Here is a 17,803-nt window from a genome sequence, read left to right as displayed (position 1 = left end):
AAACTGGCTATTACCAAAGTCTCAATATCTGAACCTTCTGAGATACTGAAAATTATGAAGTTATCTACAACTCACCATAAGTTGTCACGCACTGATTAATGATAAAAAATGACATGACCTATTACAATAGCACACAATAATATTGTCTTTTAATAAGCGTGGTCTTAATCAAGAAATCCCTTAAATTAAATTGGTTCCCACCAATTATCAACTAAAATTGTTATTCTTTAAGGCACTGATCGTAGAATTATAGGGTTGGAAGGAACCCTATGGGAATTCTCAGACCCCATCCCAGATAAATGGCTTCCAACCTGAGTGTGAAAACCTCCTGCGATGGAGTCCCCATGACTCCAGGAGGCCTGCTGGTCCTCTGCTTCACAGTTCTCAAGATCAGGAAGCTCTTCCTTAGTTCAAGTTCTCTCCTCCACCCATTCCTGAGCCCATGTCTGTATCCATATCAGCACAGCACCAGGTTTCCTGGACACTGTGGCTATCTGATTTGTGAAGATTTCATCTGCATCTTCTGCTTGGTTGGGTAGCTTGCAACACATACCCACAGCAGGGCCATTTTGGTCTCTCTTCCCTTAGTATTCACCCAGGCGCTTTCAGCAGGGTTTTCGCCCTTGGGGCCACACATTTCCACCCAGGTGGAATCATTGTTTAGTAGAATGAGAACCTCTCCCCTTTTGTGAGGTCTGTTTTTCTTTGAACAAATTATACATTTCCAGTACTATATTCCAATCATGAGTTCCATCGCTTCAGGTTTCAGGAATACCAGCAATGTCATATTTGCACCCATAGACAGTACTAGCACATCAAGTTCTCCTTGTTTGTTCCCATACTCTGAGCACTGATGTATGGGCAACTGAGCCCTCTGGTATTGCCCTGCTGCACCTTCCAGTGTATTCTGGAGCATCCCTTCCTTCTTATCACTTCCTTCCTTGTTGTAAAATTTACTGCCTTTGAGTTTAAGTTTTCAGTCTGGTTCTGTGATGGAATGGAATTATGAAGGCCAGGCTCAGGGAGACAAACATTTTCTTAGCTCGCCAGAACCGCGTGGGAGGAACAAGAGGATGAGACTGGCACCTCCCTGAGGAATTCACACTGTTGTGGCTGGAGGACTTTGGGAGATGGGGTTTGAGTCTGGGAAGATTCTTGCTAGAGGTTGTAGCTAATAAACATAGCTGGACTGAATTGGCATTGTCTCTTGGAGTTCCTTGGGCTAGGCCTGACAGGTTCTGAATATTGGTCTCCTGTCCCCTCCAGATTTAGTTTAAAATCTGCCAGCCAACCTCAGATGTCTTCAAAACACATTCTTCCCAATCTTTGAGGTACAGCCCACCTCTTGCTTGAAACTCTTCCTGTAGAGAGTGTAGACCATGTTCCAAGAGTTCAGCAGAAAGAACAGTTCCTGCTCTTCTACACTAACCTTGTTATGGGGAAGAGGCTGACAAAAACAAGAGGCTTCACCGAGAAGGAGCTACCTTAAACATTTGGAAGGGCATGTCTGTGGAAGAGAATCATTATACCTTACCTAAAATTACAACCTCAGCCCTGCCTTTGTTATTACAAAGCATGGCCTCCAATTGTGGAGTTCCTAACTCCAGTATCCCCCAGAGGCATTCTCCAAGATTATCATTATCAGGGTTGAAGAGTCTATAAAAAGGATGAGGGGACTGGAGAATATTCCATAGGGGCAGAGGCAGGGAAAAGAAAGCGACAGAATCATCATTAACAGCCATATCTGAAACAAGGCAGCCAACCAACTGCAACCACCTCCTTTACTATTTCTAGAAATCCAACAGCTCCCCCTGCTGGTATACAAAACCTTATACAATATTATTAAGGAGATAAGAAAGAAGAAAGATCAAGGAAAATCTTGGCCTTTTCCCCCCAGAGAATTCCGGAACAAAATGTGATTATTTGGGACTGGGAGCAGCGATGATGGTGCTGCCAGTATCTGCAGACATTCCTTGAATTGGCTTGACTGCTGCCACACAGTTTTCCTATTTGTTTACCAGCTCACCCAAGGTTACCTGGGCCCCTCCCTCATTTTACCTCTACAAAAATCTTGGGAGAGATTAAGCTGAGAGGCAGTGACTGGTGTACTTCACAGTTAAGTTGGGACATGAATCTGAATCTCCCCAATCTTAACTCACTCTTACCACATTTGCATAGCAGTACAGCTGAAAGTATGCAAAATGCTTCAATACTCAGAAGTAGTACTTGGTGGTAGATTAGATTAAATGGCAAACCTGCTTCCATGAAATGGCCTGTATAGGTCTGTTTCACCACCAAGTCTCATCCTCTTGGTTTTTTTTTTTTTTTTAGCACTCTTAGATGGGCTCTATTTGCTTCTCATTTCTTAGGAGCCAAGATGTCCACATCTCCTCGTAAGTAAAACTCCCAGTCGCCCTTCATCAAGCCCCATTCTCTCATCAGCAGCACAGATCGACTTATAATTTCATTAATGAATGTGCCACAACAGCTTAGAGCTGAAGTCAGCTGTCCTTGACAAGGAAGCTGTGCTGTGCAGAGCTATTTAAATTTCCCGCCCTTTCCCTCCCCGCTGCCCCCCAAATCCAGAAGAGAGAAATCCCAAGCTGTCTACCAGTGGCCAGGGCAGATTTCAACTAATCTGTTAATGTATCTTTGGCTAGACTGCTTTTGGCCTTAGTGCAAAAGCAACATCTGCTGGAGTGATCTTCTGATTACAGAGCCCCCAAGAGGAAGCGGGAATTAGTCTTCTCTTATCGGGCTTTGGCTTACGCAGGGGGCATCCTCAGGCATCCCTCTAGTAATGGGCTCAGGAGAGCGGAATCCAATCAAGCGTAACACTCCACATACGAACAGGGCCTTCTGTTCGGCTATCTCAGAATTTGGGATGGAAGAAGTTAATCCTAGTCCATCCTTAAATAGAGCAGATTATCACCAAAGTGAATTGCAATATATTCTATTCAAGGAAACAAGATTTGTCTATAAAAACTAAGTCCGATAACCATAATGAAGAATGAAAAGTAATGTGATTGGCACATTGTGTGGAGTGGGAAAGTCAATGCTGCATTGAACAGGCTGGTGAGAAGAATATAAAGCTTCTGCATGTTGAATGATGTGCCTTAAAACCCCATCAGTGTCGGTTTCCCACTCATCTCACAAGCAAAGCACATCACCGTATGCCCTCTTTATGAACTTCCTAGGAACATTTCACTGACTATTATTAGAGAAGTGATACTGGAACCACACTGGTCTGATCGAGTCTTAGGCCAACACTTCACTACGAAGCCCTGCAGTAGAGCCTAAGACTGCAAAACCATTTTTCAGTATCTTTCGCAAAACTACAATTTTCAGGTTTGGGGGAAGGAAGGTCACAATGGTTAGATCAGATTTAAGCCAGCTGAAATTGGTGTTGGATAAATGCCCTTAAGTGTGAATGTTTTGTTACTGTCTTGCTTATGGCAGATCTGATTATTTGCCAGGTAGCACAATATTATCTCCTCTGACTGGAGCAGATTATGTCTCCAGGGATTCAGGTAGAGAGACGGTTCCTTTTCATCACCTACTACTTGATCCTTCCTACATACAAAACAAGTGTTCTGTCACTGACCCGTAATCCCTCTGCTTTCTGGAGACTTTTAGGTTGTACCTATATGATGTGACTTTCTTTTCCCCCTCACAAATGTCATTTATACAAAGAGAAAAAAATGAGTGGATTATTTCCTGGATATTTACAGCCAAGAAAACAAGCCTATTGACTGGCTGTAACTCAAAACGGTATTTGTTTGGAAATACTACGCATAGTATACTCATTAAGCATACTTTCAGTCTCAAGTCTGGCAAAATCCCTATGTGAATAAAAAGTTCCAGTTCCACTGGCAATAATCTAGTTAGAGTAAGAATTTTGCTGGAACCAGAACTGGACTGCTGCCATCCTGCCCAAAATGTTGCAATGGGGTGGAATGCTAAACCAGACAAAATTTAACTCTTGGAACGTATACACTCCACAATAAAAGGGCACTGCCAGTTTCTCAGCTCCACTGTCCTGCTAAAACCAAACACTAATCACAGAGCTGTACAAACAAAAGATTTTCCAGCTATACAACTAGCATCACCTAGTGGAGACAAGGAAATAGACTTCAAGGATTTTTCAGGCTTCCAAAATGAAGTGGCTGAGAGTACACATAATTCTTTAATTGAAAACTTTGGGGGGGGGGGGAGTAGACACATAGGAAGGAGTAAAAGTGAAAAAAAAAAATCAGAAACTATATTTGAAAAAGTTCCAGAATGACAGCAAGACCCCATCTAGGAACATCAATACCTATGGCAAGTGCTTCACTCTTTTGCAATTGTAAAATGTTTCCTGCTCACTCATTAGGGTCTCTCCATGTGGGAGATCCCAGGGCAGAAATACTAAAAATGCAAATAGGCAACTGCCATCTCACACAGAATAAGAGAAGTGTAAGATATGTTCTTTGTTAAGCTGTGGAATGGTAGCAACCCTTCCTGTCAGAGAGCAATCAACTATGTCATGTGGCTTTAGTCATCATGCACAGTAATATTTCTTGACCTGTTATGCCACACTGAGGTTTTGGGAAGCTTCTCCTCAGTTAAAGCCAGCTTAGAGGAGCCCAACATCCCACGGGCACTTCCTTTCTGAAGCTCAATCACACCACTAGGAAACCATGTTACTGAAGAAATCATGTCATGGCGTCCTGACAGACAATAGCTTCCTAGTGATATTTAAACTTCAAAATCTGTTAATGTCAATACTGACAAGACGCACCAAGCACTTCAACACAGCATGTATTAAAAACAATGGTAGTAAATACCCAGAATCAAAATTTCCATACTTGCTCTTTTCAAATCCACAGCATGTATGCACGCAGTATTTATAATAATAAAGCTATGTGCAAACTGCCTGGCTTACCCTGCTTTATCTTCCCACACAAGTTCATATGTCAAAATTAGTTATGCCTGGGGATAGGCAAAAGAGGCTGTGGCAGGGGAAATGGGAGAAAGCAAAGGATGCAAATTATTGGAAAACCTTGGACCCAACCATTTGTACAGGCCTCTGTTGTCTTCACACAGAGCAAGGAAAAAACAGCTCAGATAAGATTGTTTAGGGCAGGACAAAGGAAGCTTATCAAGAGCCAATTTAACAATTGGCTAGGAAGCTTATCAAGAGCAGCAACATTTAACCCAAGCTAGAACACAAATGTAAGTGTCTTTCTGAGCACAACTGCTAAGTACTACTAGATCCTCCCCAAGATACCATTTTTCTTCCTTTATCTCACTCATTTGCCCTGCAGGTGCTTTTACACAGCATAACAAAAGCTATGCAGAGAGTGGAGATTGGAATACATGGCTGGTTTGAGGGGGAGTTCTGAAAGTGAAGGAATCCCTTCTGAAACCTTGGTTCCAGGACAGATTTTTTCCCCAAGCACACTGGCCACTAAATTTGGGAAGGTTTGCCTACAGATTTTCCTGGCATTTCTGTTTCACTAGGCCTCTTTCCCTCCCTCTGACAAAAGACTGGACACAATACTTGTGGACCCAACCAACTTCAGTATGTATGTAAATATTACTTCTTTGTACAGATAATCTAGCAACTACCAAGATGTCAGTCTTCTAATTCACATGATGTCTTTTTAGTCTCTTTCAAATATTAAATATGAGGAGAACAGAACAGGAAAAATGTGGAGATTCTGACAAATCATTCTGAGATACTGATGGTTCAGTCGAAATGAAAGGAAACACCGTGGTTGTTCTGAGTTTCGGATGAGACAAAATAAAACCCAGACAGGACAAGTAAGGCACGGCTGGTTCTTGCTGGCCCCTCTCTCTGCTCTACAACTTCGCTCTACAGCATAATCCACTGTCCCACCTGTCCCCATTTTTCCTCCCGTTAGCAGCTGCCACTGCAAATGTCATAACACGTCCCACTGACCCGCCTGCTCCATGGTCGTCTTCTCTCTTTCCTCTCGGCTACTGGTGTTCCTGTCTGGAACAAACAGCCCTGTTTTGTTTGGTGCATAGGACAAAACTGCTCATCTGAACCACAGAAGAAAACAGCCCCCATTTCATTCAGAAACAAAGCACCCGAAACATGCACGTTTCAGTTCAGGCAGAGAGTAATCCAAATTAGCTGTTATGTGAACAGAATAGTTTATGCATTTTTCACATCCCTGTTAAATAGCCATTCTCATATACTCACCATGATTTGGGCTCTCCAAAATGCAAGTAGTTGATGCTGTAGAGATCCATGTCCTCTGTATGCCAAGCAAACGTGGTCTTCCACATCCCGAAGTAGAGGTAGGGGGTATTCACACCTTCTATGATAATTCCACACTGATGTTCCACCATGTCAAGAAGAGTGTTCAGATTCCCAATATTCCACTCTTCCACATCCTATGGGTGAAAATAAATCCAAATATCAAAGGAAAAGCAAATGCTCCTTCTACTCCCAAACAAAGGGGGCACTGACTGTCACATTCACAGGCAGCATCATAAGGAAAAACATCTGGCAGGAGCAGCTATTACAAACAGCAGGGCACGAGACATGTAATGGCCCACTGAGCAGTTCTGAGAAGGAAACGGACTAAAACACACTCTATTACACAGGCTCCCCTCTGCTGTCTAAAATCTGTTTACCACAACTTTTAAGATTCAGTTCACAGATGGAACAAAAGGTCTTCTAAAAGAAATGCACAGAAGTAGATACAAGAGGGAGAAAGGGAGAGAAGGATTCTGAGTGAAATCCATTCCAGCACAGTTTACACCAAGTATCACACACATGTGGATATCACCAAGTATTCTGCCTTAAAGGTCCCTGTCCATGAGATCCCTACCAACTTAGAATCAGTTTCAGAGCTGTTTAATTCCAAACAATTCATCACAATAGCTACAGTTTTGTTGGAACAAATCACACAAATTGACCCCAAAAGTCCTCAACATTCTCATTAATTCATAGTCCCCTTAGAGTTCTCATATAATTTAACTTGTTCCAAAGTTATCTAAATCTGCATTATACATATGCACTAATTTTATTTCAGGGTGACTTACTGCATCATACAAGGAACCACTGATATCTGCCCCATAAATAGGAGACACGAAAGTCAAATTCTTCCAGTATTTGCGCTCCAGATCATCAAAATCCTGATGACGAGGAGTACAGTACCTGGTAAGGAAAAAAGTTAAGAATTAGTAACCAGCTCAAATATGATAAGGTATCACATTTATTTTGGTATACATTTTTGTAAACTAGAATTTCCTTCATCTGATGAAATGGACGACAGGCCAGATCATTTAATGCCATAATAAATGCATTATATTATAAGGTAGGACAATTTATTTTGTTTACTTTGCACACAGAAAAACACCACCTTTCCAACTCTATTCTACAAAATGTTGCCTATGCATAGTCACTTCCTCGTGAGATGGGCGGTGTCTACATTTGAAATATAAATAAATAAATAAAATAAAATAAAAGCACAGTAGAATGTGCCATGGAGGCAACTCAACATGACCAGGAAAAAAACATGAGAAATAAAGTGTGCCTTTATGTATAATTTTACTACAAAAAGAAAAAAAATCCCCATGCCTTGTTTAATTAAAACCCAAGATAGTCCTAACAGAGACATACTTCTCACTATTAGCCAAACGCCGATAATCTCCAACCAGCATGGGTTTCTTCTGAATATTATACTGGGTGAAGAGTCCTGACTGTCCAGTCACCACCTGCTGAATGGGAGCAGGGATCACCATGCTGTCAATATCATCATAGCTCTTGCGTGGCTTCCATTCCTTGGGAGGAACCACCTGAAAAGTTTGGGAACAGAACAGTAACATGTAAAAACACCCTGTGAAAAGGCACAAGGATACCAATTTTTAAAAGCTAATTCTTCACACCTTTTCCAAACAAAACAAAACAATTCATTCTGGAAAGAGCAGGCTGGGGATTAGCTTATCTCAACTTTCCTATCACTAATCCAAGCCCAGTTACAACAGAATAGCATCAAGAGAACCGAATTCAGAATTCAATTCACCTTCAAGGAGTCTCACGAGGAGAAGTTCTTTCTAAAACAATTCCAGTCATGCAGCAAAGAAGTGCATTCATGTCTCCGTTCCCTCAGGCTGGATTGCTTTTCTGTTATGTTCTATTAGGCCCTCTCCTCCTTGTGAGGTTTGTGGGGTTTGGTCAAGATGGCAGGCCTTCTCAGCAGTAGCGGCCACTTTGTAGAATTCTCTCCCCTGAAGGTACACAGAGCCCCTACCCTTCTTGCTTTTCATGAGCAAGTGAAAAGCATCCTTTTTCAAAGTGCCTTCAGCCTGAGATGATTGGGGCACCTTGACGTATTACTGTACTGGTTTTACATTATTTTTGTATGCTCCCCAGAATTCTTCAAGATTGGAACAAACTAGAAATATTGTTGAATTAGATGATAATCAGAATATACCCCTGGCTGCTTCTCTATCATAATGTACAGGTTAGAAACAGAAAACAAAACATACAATCATTTAAAACTAACAAGGATTCTCAACCCTAAAAGCATCTATTAAGTCTTTGATATTGCAAGACTGAATCTTACAAAGCATATGATCCTAGCATAGTTCAGTTAGCAGAGCACAACTGAAAAGGTTTTTTTAAAAGGATGTGAAGTCTGAAGAGAAATTTGTAGCACAAGCTAACGTGGAAGCTTCAGACCCAATTCAGGATCCTGGCACTTTTTTTTACAAAATCCCACTCTGGGGTATATTCACATATTTGATTACTGTAACCATAGCTTAAAGGATTCAACCTCCAACAGAAAGCACTGTCAGAATCTTCTAACCCTGCTTCTGAGTCAATAAAAGAGAAATATCCCTCGTTAAATGTCCTGATTCCACTAAAGGAAAACTCAAAATTCCAGTTGCATAATATTGCTTGAAAAGTTTATCCAGCATTCTAGAATTCACTGCCATGACTACAGCTAACACTGTTCTCATGATCACTGAACAAAAGCAGCAGCTCTTACATTATGAGTGTCTGCTAGACAGTGGCAACCACATTAATTCAGTCAAGCCAAAGGTTATCATAGTCAGCCAAAGAGTGAATCAGGGAATATTCAACTATGCTGGCCTATCTTCAACAGCTGGATTAACAGGTCTAGTTTCAGCCCTTAAGTTGGATGCCCAAGGATCAGTAGTAATCAGGCCTGTGTTTGCACAGCTACAGCTATTGCCCCAGTTATGCTTATTCTTGAGGATGTCATACTGATCAACAGCAACATGTGCCTTAACTATATCCCACCAAGACTCTTTTACCAACAGATCTACTGGTTAGATCGTTGCTGGTGGCACAACAAGTACAGAACAGTAAAGAAGGGCAAGTCTTCAAATGCTGGACTCCTTGGGAGCATAGAATTACTAGGAATTTTTCTTGAATATATCATGTATCATGGGAATAAATGAGCTAGGGAAAGGATTCTGTTTACATCTCTCCTTGGATTCCTGTTTCCAGCACCCAAGTCCATTTTACTCTAGATTTCTGAACCTGAACATCAATTTGTTTCAGGAATATTGCTCATTGCTCTTTGGGATCTCTGGTATGGCCTGTTGTTTTCATCTTTGGACTGGGTTTTTGAATACCTTCCCCATCTTCTCCATCTTATACGCTGCGTTACTGGCTTTAATTATGCCTTAAGTTACCTAACCATCTTGAGAGAACTGAGGAAGGAAGGAAGGAAGGAAGGAAGGAAGGAAGGAAGGAAGGAAGGAAGGAAGGAAGGAAGGAAGGAAGGAAGGAAGGAAGGAAGGAAGGAAGGAAGGACCTTATATTGATCTGTCAGAATCTTACACAACTAGGGTCAAACACATGTTAATAATAAGCAATTATGTCTGATATACCTGTTTGAATATGACCCTTTGAAGATCCTATATTAATTCCTCCTAACTATACAGAGTTGGAGATATCATTCCAAATAAAACAATAGAATGGATGTGTTGACATTCACTGACACAATTTATTTTATGGATGGCTGATCCAGCATAATACCCATGTCATTGCAATGGCTCAGAAGGCATATTCCCCAGCCATTACTGACTAGACAAAAGAGAAAGTATGATTCCAGCAAGCAATCTGAACCACCTGTGCTAAAAGGAACAGAAGTATTTGCCCATTGCTCTGAAAGGTGATTGCAGAAATGTTTTATTCCTTTGATCTATGCACTGGCCCAATATATGTTCTCTTTCTGAGTACAGAAATAAGCAGGTTTATCTGAGGGAGACAATATTCCAAAAGTACAAGAAGTCTGGGAAAGAATAGCACGAATTCCAGGGACTTTTTCTTATTCCTGTTTTCCTCCTCACCTGCAAGACTGGCATAAACACTCTCTCTGTAGCAAAAGGGAATTCTTGTTTGTCCAGAAGAATTTATCAGCATTAAAAGCCTGGCACCCCAAAAAGGGGACGTTTGACTGCATCTGCTCTCTAAAGCTGTCTAGGAGCTAATTAAAATACTCTTTGCCAAACACACTACATATAGCAAAATTAATTAGTACACTTGAGTGGACAAGGAAACATATCCTCAAAAGCTTTTATCAATACCGAAGTCCCTTGTGAAATTGTACTGAAATGAGTTATTTGACCTGTTTTAATGAGGAACCAGTGTCTCTTTAAGCTGTGCTCAATTTTGTTCCTATAAATGTTTTTATATCAGGCTGTGCCAAAGAAGCCCTGGCTACAAAGCAGAGAACAATCTTGCAAAAAAACAAAACAAATCTGACAGATGTGTTCCAATGCATTTGTATTCAATGTATTCAAAACATCAAACACACACATTTTATACTGACACATTACCAGAGGCATCATGTGGTTCATTTTGCTTTGGCTTTTAAAGAACAATTAATGGCAATTATGTGAAGCCAGTCAACTGTGATTTATTCATTAAACCATGTTTAAACAAAATATGAGCCACCGCTAGAACTCTCAATTTGGCACTCCCAAGTGTGCAACCAGAGGTATCCCTTGTTTTTCTCTGTCACTTGATTTTGTATTTTTAAAAAACCTAAAGAAGAGCCAGTGTAGCCCAGAGCTTTATCTGGGCATGTGTCCCTTTGTGCAGAAAAAATAAAGGAAGCAAGGGCAGGAGAGTATACCTGTGGGAGAAGGTGTCAGATGGGATGCCAAGTGGCATTTTTATATACTGATGCTTTATAACTGGCCTCGATCCCCACAACAGTCTTTTTTTTTTTTGGCAAGAAAATCCACAGTGTGGATTCCCAACATGCCACCATCCTCTGAAAGCTGACAATGGCAGTTTAGTATAATGTAAGACATAATTATCTATACTTTAATGCACAGACCTGGCTGAAGAATTCAAATTGCCTCCTGACAGTTAAACCATTTACAGCTTTTAGGGCTGCTTTAGGTTAGCTGGGATTACCTCCCAAACCACTGAGTGGAACCTTCAGCACACTCACCTTAGCAAGTCCTGCTCTGTGAGCACCTTGGGATTCAATATAAGCAATGTACTTTCCAAAATCCTGGAATTCTTCTAGTGTTGGATGGAATGTCATAATTTTACAGCTGGGATTTTGCGGGCTTGGGTTTTCTGACCCCATACTGCTGAAGATGGTTTAGCACTTATGCTGCAAAAAAGAGACAGAAAGAAAGAGAACAAAAAGAAGAAAGGGAAGAACAAAAGTTAAAATCTACCATTGTATCTTTCCATTAATAAATGTAAGGACATTTTAAGTAGTATTAAGACTGAAGTCCAGCTGGTACAACTTAACTGGGTAACGTCTTTCATTCTAGTACTTCTAGTATTTCTACAATCAATTAGTATAATTATGTTGTAAAAATAACATTGATAACTATGAAAATCATAATCACTATTTAAAAAATACACACCCCACACCTTTAGCATATAGTTCTTAACAGAGCTAGCAAGTTATTTTAAAAATTACTATTTAGAGTTATACAAGCAGAAATCCTTTCTTACAAGGGAATGCCAAAAACTGATAAAGAACTTGATATGCTTTTTGTTTCTGTATTAGTTTCCAACAAACTCTGAACCAGTTTGTTCCAACCAAGGTGCATAATGGTAGAAACTGAGGACGTTATAATCCAAAAGATGTAAAGGGCACAATATTGGGGGTGGGTGCTCTAAACTCTGCCTATTAAGATCATCAGAAGAGCTTTTTCTAAGACAATAAAAGCACACAAGCTTATTGCATTAAACAATCGATAGCGTTCATACTGTACTAAGCCAGGAGTTCTCAAACTGTGGGTTATGACTCTTGTGGGGTTGTAGGCAAATCTGAGGTGGAGTCACATATTTGGGGGGTTTATGTACACAAAACTGGATCACTGAAGAATCTGCTCCTAACATGCCTAGAGAAGCAGACAGCAAACTTGGGATTTTATATAGTTGCTGCTAGAGAGAGCAACTATTGACCCAAAATAAAAGTGGAACAAGAAATGAGAGTGGTTTCAGGAATTATGCGCAACTAGGCAAGTTCATCCTACCTATTAAAAATACAGTTTTGAAGTTGATTGTTTCTATCATTTTATTGATAAACTTAAATTTTAATAATTATAAATGGTATATTTATTCATCATTACTTTTATTGGGGGGGGTGTTATAAGACAAATCCATTCATCATAGTCACTGCACAAAGCCACAAAGTAATTTGTTTGGCTTACTGTTGCGTGAGCCCAGCCATTGTGGCTTATTCAACAGTTAAGTAAACCAAACACTGAATGATTTTCCTAATTTACTGACCTCAGATACTTCTACCACCCTTTCTTATCACCAGGATGATGAAATACAATGAGAAGAAACATTCTCTAGCATGTTTATCAAGCAAAAACTTTTGCCATTCTGGGGCTGGCTTAGCTATCTGTTGGACAGAAAAAGCAGAACAATACAATCTGCAAATTCCAAAAGAAAAGTAGCTGTGGGAGAAGCGAGAAAGAAACATTTGTCCAGCTGAAAACAGGTAATAAATTACAGCTTTAAGGAAAGGAAAATTCACCAAGGTTCAAAAATGAAGCCAAAAAGATGAGGGAGGGAGATGTCAGGACTTTACATTAATACAAGACCATTACATGATTTGGCCAACCCTTTCCAGCTACCAGAGAACCTCAGCTTTTATTTTTATGCTGTCTCTACTTTAGGAAACAGGAACCCTAAACCAAAAGACATCTACATGCATTAGAAGAAGAAAGCAACCAAAATGCTAAGGGGCCTGGAAAGAAAAACCTAGCAGAATGGCAGGAGCCTCTAGGTATGTTTAGCCTAGAGAAGAAAGAACTGCTGGAAATAGCTGTCTTCAAAGATCTGAAAGGCAAAAAACAATGTTTAAACTACAAAGTAGCATCAAAATTTCCTAATGGTAGGATCAGTGCAGTAATGGAACACACTGCATGGTGAGAAGTGGGGGTTAGATATGTATTTTATATATAATTAAAACAATGACAGAATCTTGTGACTATAAAACCAAACAAGTTCCAACTTGTAATTACAGGTTAATCCTTAAGTGTCCCTGGGAACTGCAGCTTGTATAAAGCGCAGGAACGTTTTGTTGCAGAAAGGAATATATGCAATTCTCACCTCTAGGCCCCTCAAACTTAACTTAGTTCGGTCCCACCACTACAGTGCTAATGGTGTTTTTGTGGAATGAACAGCTGCCCTACATAAACTTGGCTGATCTTGAAAAAGTTAAGTAAGGTCAGGCTTGATTAGTGCTTGGAGGAGAGATCCTGTTAATCTCATCCAACACGCTAACCACTACACCTCACCTTTTCCAATGTAAGGGAGAAATTCCATTTCTCTTACTTAAAAAGGCACCGTCGTATGTAGCACTTAAGTATCTAGCCCTGCTCTGGTGTATTGATGAGAAAGGGCTGGGAAAAGGGCTCTAATGTGGAGGCCACACTCCAGATCCCTTCCTTGAAGCAATGTCATCTCATTGCACCCAGGAGTCAGGCCTTCCCTCTGGTGCTGCCTTGATGTTGGAACCATCTCCCCTCCAACATACAGCTGACCCAACCCTGCAGGCCTTTGGAAAGGCAGTTAAGACCTGACTCGTTCATTCCTTAGAGATGTGGATCAGGATGAGTAGAGTTCCCATCTGGTGTGATATAACAAATGTGAGTCTCTGATCTCCAGTTAATTGTTTTGTTTGTTTCATTTGTATTTGTGGGGGGGGGGGAGAGATCTTCATTTAGTGGTTTTTATATGCATCCCCAGTTGCATTGTTTGAGTTGGGTGGCCATAATAAATGCTTTAAATAAGTGAACAATCAATTTCTTTAACCTTCCTAACATGATTCAGACTATTAAAATAAACATATGTGACTATTTCAGTCACAGATCCAGATTCATCACAATTTAGTGCTGTTTTTATGTAGTTATTTAGAGGAAAAATAAAGGCACTCTGGAATTTAAACACCCTCCACCTGTCAGGTTCGGTCAGCACGGGGCTTCGGGGAAGCTCGTAGCCAGCGAACTCCACCGGCGGCAGCTAGCGAGGGAAAGAGGAACTGAAAGCGCCGCTAATTAACGGGCCACCTGCGCCCAGCCAAACAGGAAAACCGCAGCGGAAGCTTTTAACTATGAACTGATAACGGCGCGAGCCAGCAAGGAACGGGGCCGCAGGCAGCGAAACAAGATCGCGCGCAGCACAGAACCCGCGGGCTTGCACGTAACGGGGAGGGACCAACCCAAGCCGGGGGGGACTGCCCATCAAGGACAATGGACCCTGACCGAACCTGCCATCATGGACAATCAAGGGGGATTATTGGGGGGGCCTAATAGCCCACAGCCGCAACGCGATCACGAGGCGGGAAAAAGCGCGGGAAGGGGGGAATATAACAAGTGATGCGATTGTACCAAGCCAGTCCTGGCTTTGCTTGTGACTACTACGTTACGCATGAGTAAACCTTCTTTGTGAACCACACGTGTCACGAGAGTTTCTCTGTCGAACGGGGCAAATCTCACATAAAGCCAGGACTCACATTGAGTGCTACCCGGTACACACCGAGGAGCGCTCACCTTTCTTTCCCTGCAGCCAAGACCGGAGAGGAATTGATTAACGGCACCAGGAGATGGCAAGCGATGGGGAAACCGCGTGCCAGCTGGGCTACCAGGAGCCCAGATCCGAAGGCGTGATGGCGGGACCAGTCCGGGGCGAATGGCGCACGGACACAGCCAAGAGGGCGCCAGAGGACGGGTGGTCGTTCGGCGGGGGCAGGAGCCCCAACGGGTCGCCAGCATGGGGGGTCGCGACGAGTAGTGACTCGGAACCCGAGGCCCGAGAGCTTGAGGAACAATTCACCCAACTGGAGGCCAAGATCGAGCAGCGGATGGATGCTGTCCAAGTGATGTTGCAGACCATCTTCCGGCGGGGCAAGGCCCCAGGGGCAGAGTCGCAGGCGAAGAAGGAATCGGGCGATAACGGCAGCAGTGAGGATATGACCTCAAGAAACTGCACGGAGCCTAGACCAGAGGTTGCGCAGATGACTCCAGTCCCTAGCGTGAGGAAGAGGGGACCCACAACCATGGCCAGTTCGCGGGGCGCCAAGCGGGCGCTCAGCAGCGGGACGGAGCCAGAGGGCTTGACGGGACATGCGGTTCCCGGGAGCAGCGGCGCAGGGTCCGGGAGCCAGGAGCCGGAGGAGAGGCTGGACGGGCTGGAGGGCGACCTCCAGCAGCAGACGACAGCTGTACCGGGCATGCGGGAGGCATGGAGTGGCGGACCCAGGGCCCCGGCTGGGGCAGCCGCAGAGGGCGGCGTGGAGACCAGGCTAGCAGAAGTGGTCAGCCTGACGGGGAGCGCGAAGGGGGGTCGGCGGCCAGCAGAAGCGCCCCGATTCAGGAGCTCAAGGAGCGAGCTCTCAGGGCGCCCCAAGCCACTAACCTATCTCCCTGTGCAGGACAGGCTCCACTCAGAGATCCAGGGGGGAGCACCCAGTAGGGACGACCTGAAGGCTCTAGTGAAGTGGAGCTGGCTGGTGGAGACGGCGGGGGATGCCGGAGACCCAGGGAAGCGAGAGGCGCGAGCCCCGATACCAGCCACAGCGGACCAAAGTGAGGCGGCACCGGAGGCGAGGCGCAGGAACCGACGGCAGAGGATCGAGGTTGGAAACGCCCGGCAGACTGCAGGGACCTGCTACCGGTGTGGAGGCAAGGGGCATCGGATGGTGCAGTGCCCCTCGAGGCATGGGGTCTTGGCGAGCTGCACAAAGGACGGGGGCCGGCGATTCCCGGCTATAAGGGACCCCGACCGATCCTGGGAGGAGACAGCAGCTAGTGGAGCGGTGTGCAGCGGAGCCGGCTGGCTCACGAGGAAGCCCGGCTCTGCGTGGAGGGGAGAGCGAGCCAGCGGGAGGCGATGGCCGGCGACGCTGAGGCGCACCCCAGAGCAGCCAACGGAGTGGCAGCATGAGGAAGGGCGGGACAGAAGAAGCTACTCGCCCATGAGGATCAGGGTCCACCTCAAGGGGGTGAGATCAGAAGCAGAGGCGAAAATCGATGCCTTGCTGGATTCGGGATGCACCCACTGCCTGATCCACCCGGTACTGGCATCCGCGCTGGGGCTCAGCGTGAGGAGACTCAGGAAGCCCCTCGCACTCAGCCAGTTGGATGGATCGACGGCAGGGGGAACCGGCGCAGTATCGCACTGAGCCGGTCGGTTTGACAGTGGGGACAAGCCGGGAGGAGCTAGGCTTAGTAGTTGCCCCGGGGGCCAGCCATGCACTAGTGCTGGGGCTGGCATGGCTTACGCGCCAGAACCCGCACATCGATTGGGTGGCCAAGACGGTGCGGTTCGGCGGCACCACCGAGCAGACGGGGTCGAGCTGCGGAGGTGGCACGAGAACAGGGGGCCCCACAGAACCCGGCGAGGTGGCGGCTGGGCGACGGCGAGCCGAGGGCCAGCGAGCTGCGGCAGCGGCGGCAATAGAGCCCGGGAAACCAACTGCACACGCGGCGAGGGCGGCGCCGAGGGAGACCGGCAGAGGAGCCGAGGCGGCAAGCGCACGAGAGAGCGTGGCAGCAGAGACGGTGCGATTCGACGGCACCACCGGGGAAGCCAGGTTGAGCCGCGGAGGCGGCGCGGGAGCTGAGGACCCCACGGAGCTAGGCGAGGTGGCGACTGCGCGACAGAGAGCCGAGGGCCGGCAAGCCGCAGCAGCGACAGCAGCGGGGCCCGGGCGACCAACCGCCCGTCAGGCGAATACGAGGACGGCGCCGAGGGCGACCAACAAACGAGAGGGGTCAGAGACCGCCGAGGTGGCGGTGGCATCGACGACGAAGGGCCCCGCAGCAACGCAGGGGTCGGCTACAGCAGAGACGGTGGCAGCGGGACCCGAGGGCCCCGTGGCAAAGCAGGCGGCGATCACACTGGCATCAAGAACGGGGGCAGGAGCGGCGCCGGGAGCCGACTGGTCCGCACCAAGCGTGAGTGAAGCAACCGGCGATAGACCGGGACCTGGCCGCGGCCAGGGGAACCTGGAAGGTTGTAGGACACTGAGGGAGCCGCCGCTCGAATCCAGGGACCCAACAAGGACGACCCAGCTGGAGGCGAAAGGCGGAGCCCAACCCCCAAGGGAGAAGCAGGGGAAGGGAGCCGAGCCGGAGCTGAGGCGGCGCTGTGCGGAGGCGAGCGAGGGAGACCCCTGGTTAGTAAACAACAAGGACTCCCTGAAGAAACAAGGGACCTGCTGGGAGCACAAGGGGAGGCTCTACGTTCCAGAAGCTTGCCGGGTGGATGTGCTCCGGAGAGGGCACGCCGAGGACACTACGGGACACTGTGGGTTTGTTA

The 17,803-nt window shown here is 45.2% G+C and overlaps 1 protein-coding gene across 2 annotated transcripts in view; it reads right to left on the bottom strand.

Annotated features, from left to right (window-relative positions):
* The window catches only part of KDM4B (lysine demethylase 4B), a 180,842-nt gene that overhangs the window by 132,655 nt on the left and 30,384 nt on the right, over positions 1 to 17,803 (bottom strand). For both annotated transcript variants that reach the window (XM_088149338.1, XM_088149339.1), the window contains exons 2-5: positions 11,457 to 11,624; positions 7,640 to 7,815; positions 7,060 to 7,174; positions 6,212 to 6,405 (exon numbers count right to left, since the gene is read on the bottom strand). In XM_088149338.1, the coding sequence (XP_088005464.1) occupies positions 6,212 to 6,405; positions 7,060 to 7,174; positions 7,640 to 7,815; positions 11,457 to 11,597 (626 nt within the window). In that variant the 5' untranslated portion in view covers positions 11,598 to 11,624. The remainder of the gene's footprint in view (positions 1 to 6,211; positions 6,406 to 7,059; positions 7,175 to 7,639; positions 7,816 to 11,456; positions 11,625 to 17,803) is intronic.

The sequence above is a fragment of the Python bivittatus genome, unplaced genomic scaffold, assembly GCF_059951505.1.
Source record: "Python bivittatus isolate LINGU-HERP-01145 unplaced genomic scaffold, Pbiv_v1 ctg000580_np1212, whole genome shotgun sequence".
Taxonomy (NCBI): Eukaryota; Metazoa; Chordata; class Lepidosauria; order Squamata; family Pythonidae; genus Python; species Python bivittatus.
Note: the sequence above shows the minus strand (reverse complement) of the source record. Positions and strands in the feature narration are given on the sequence as shown.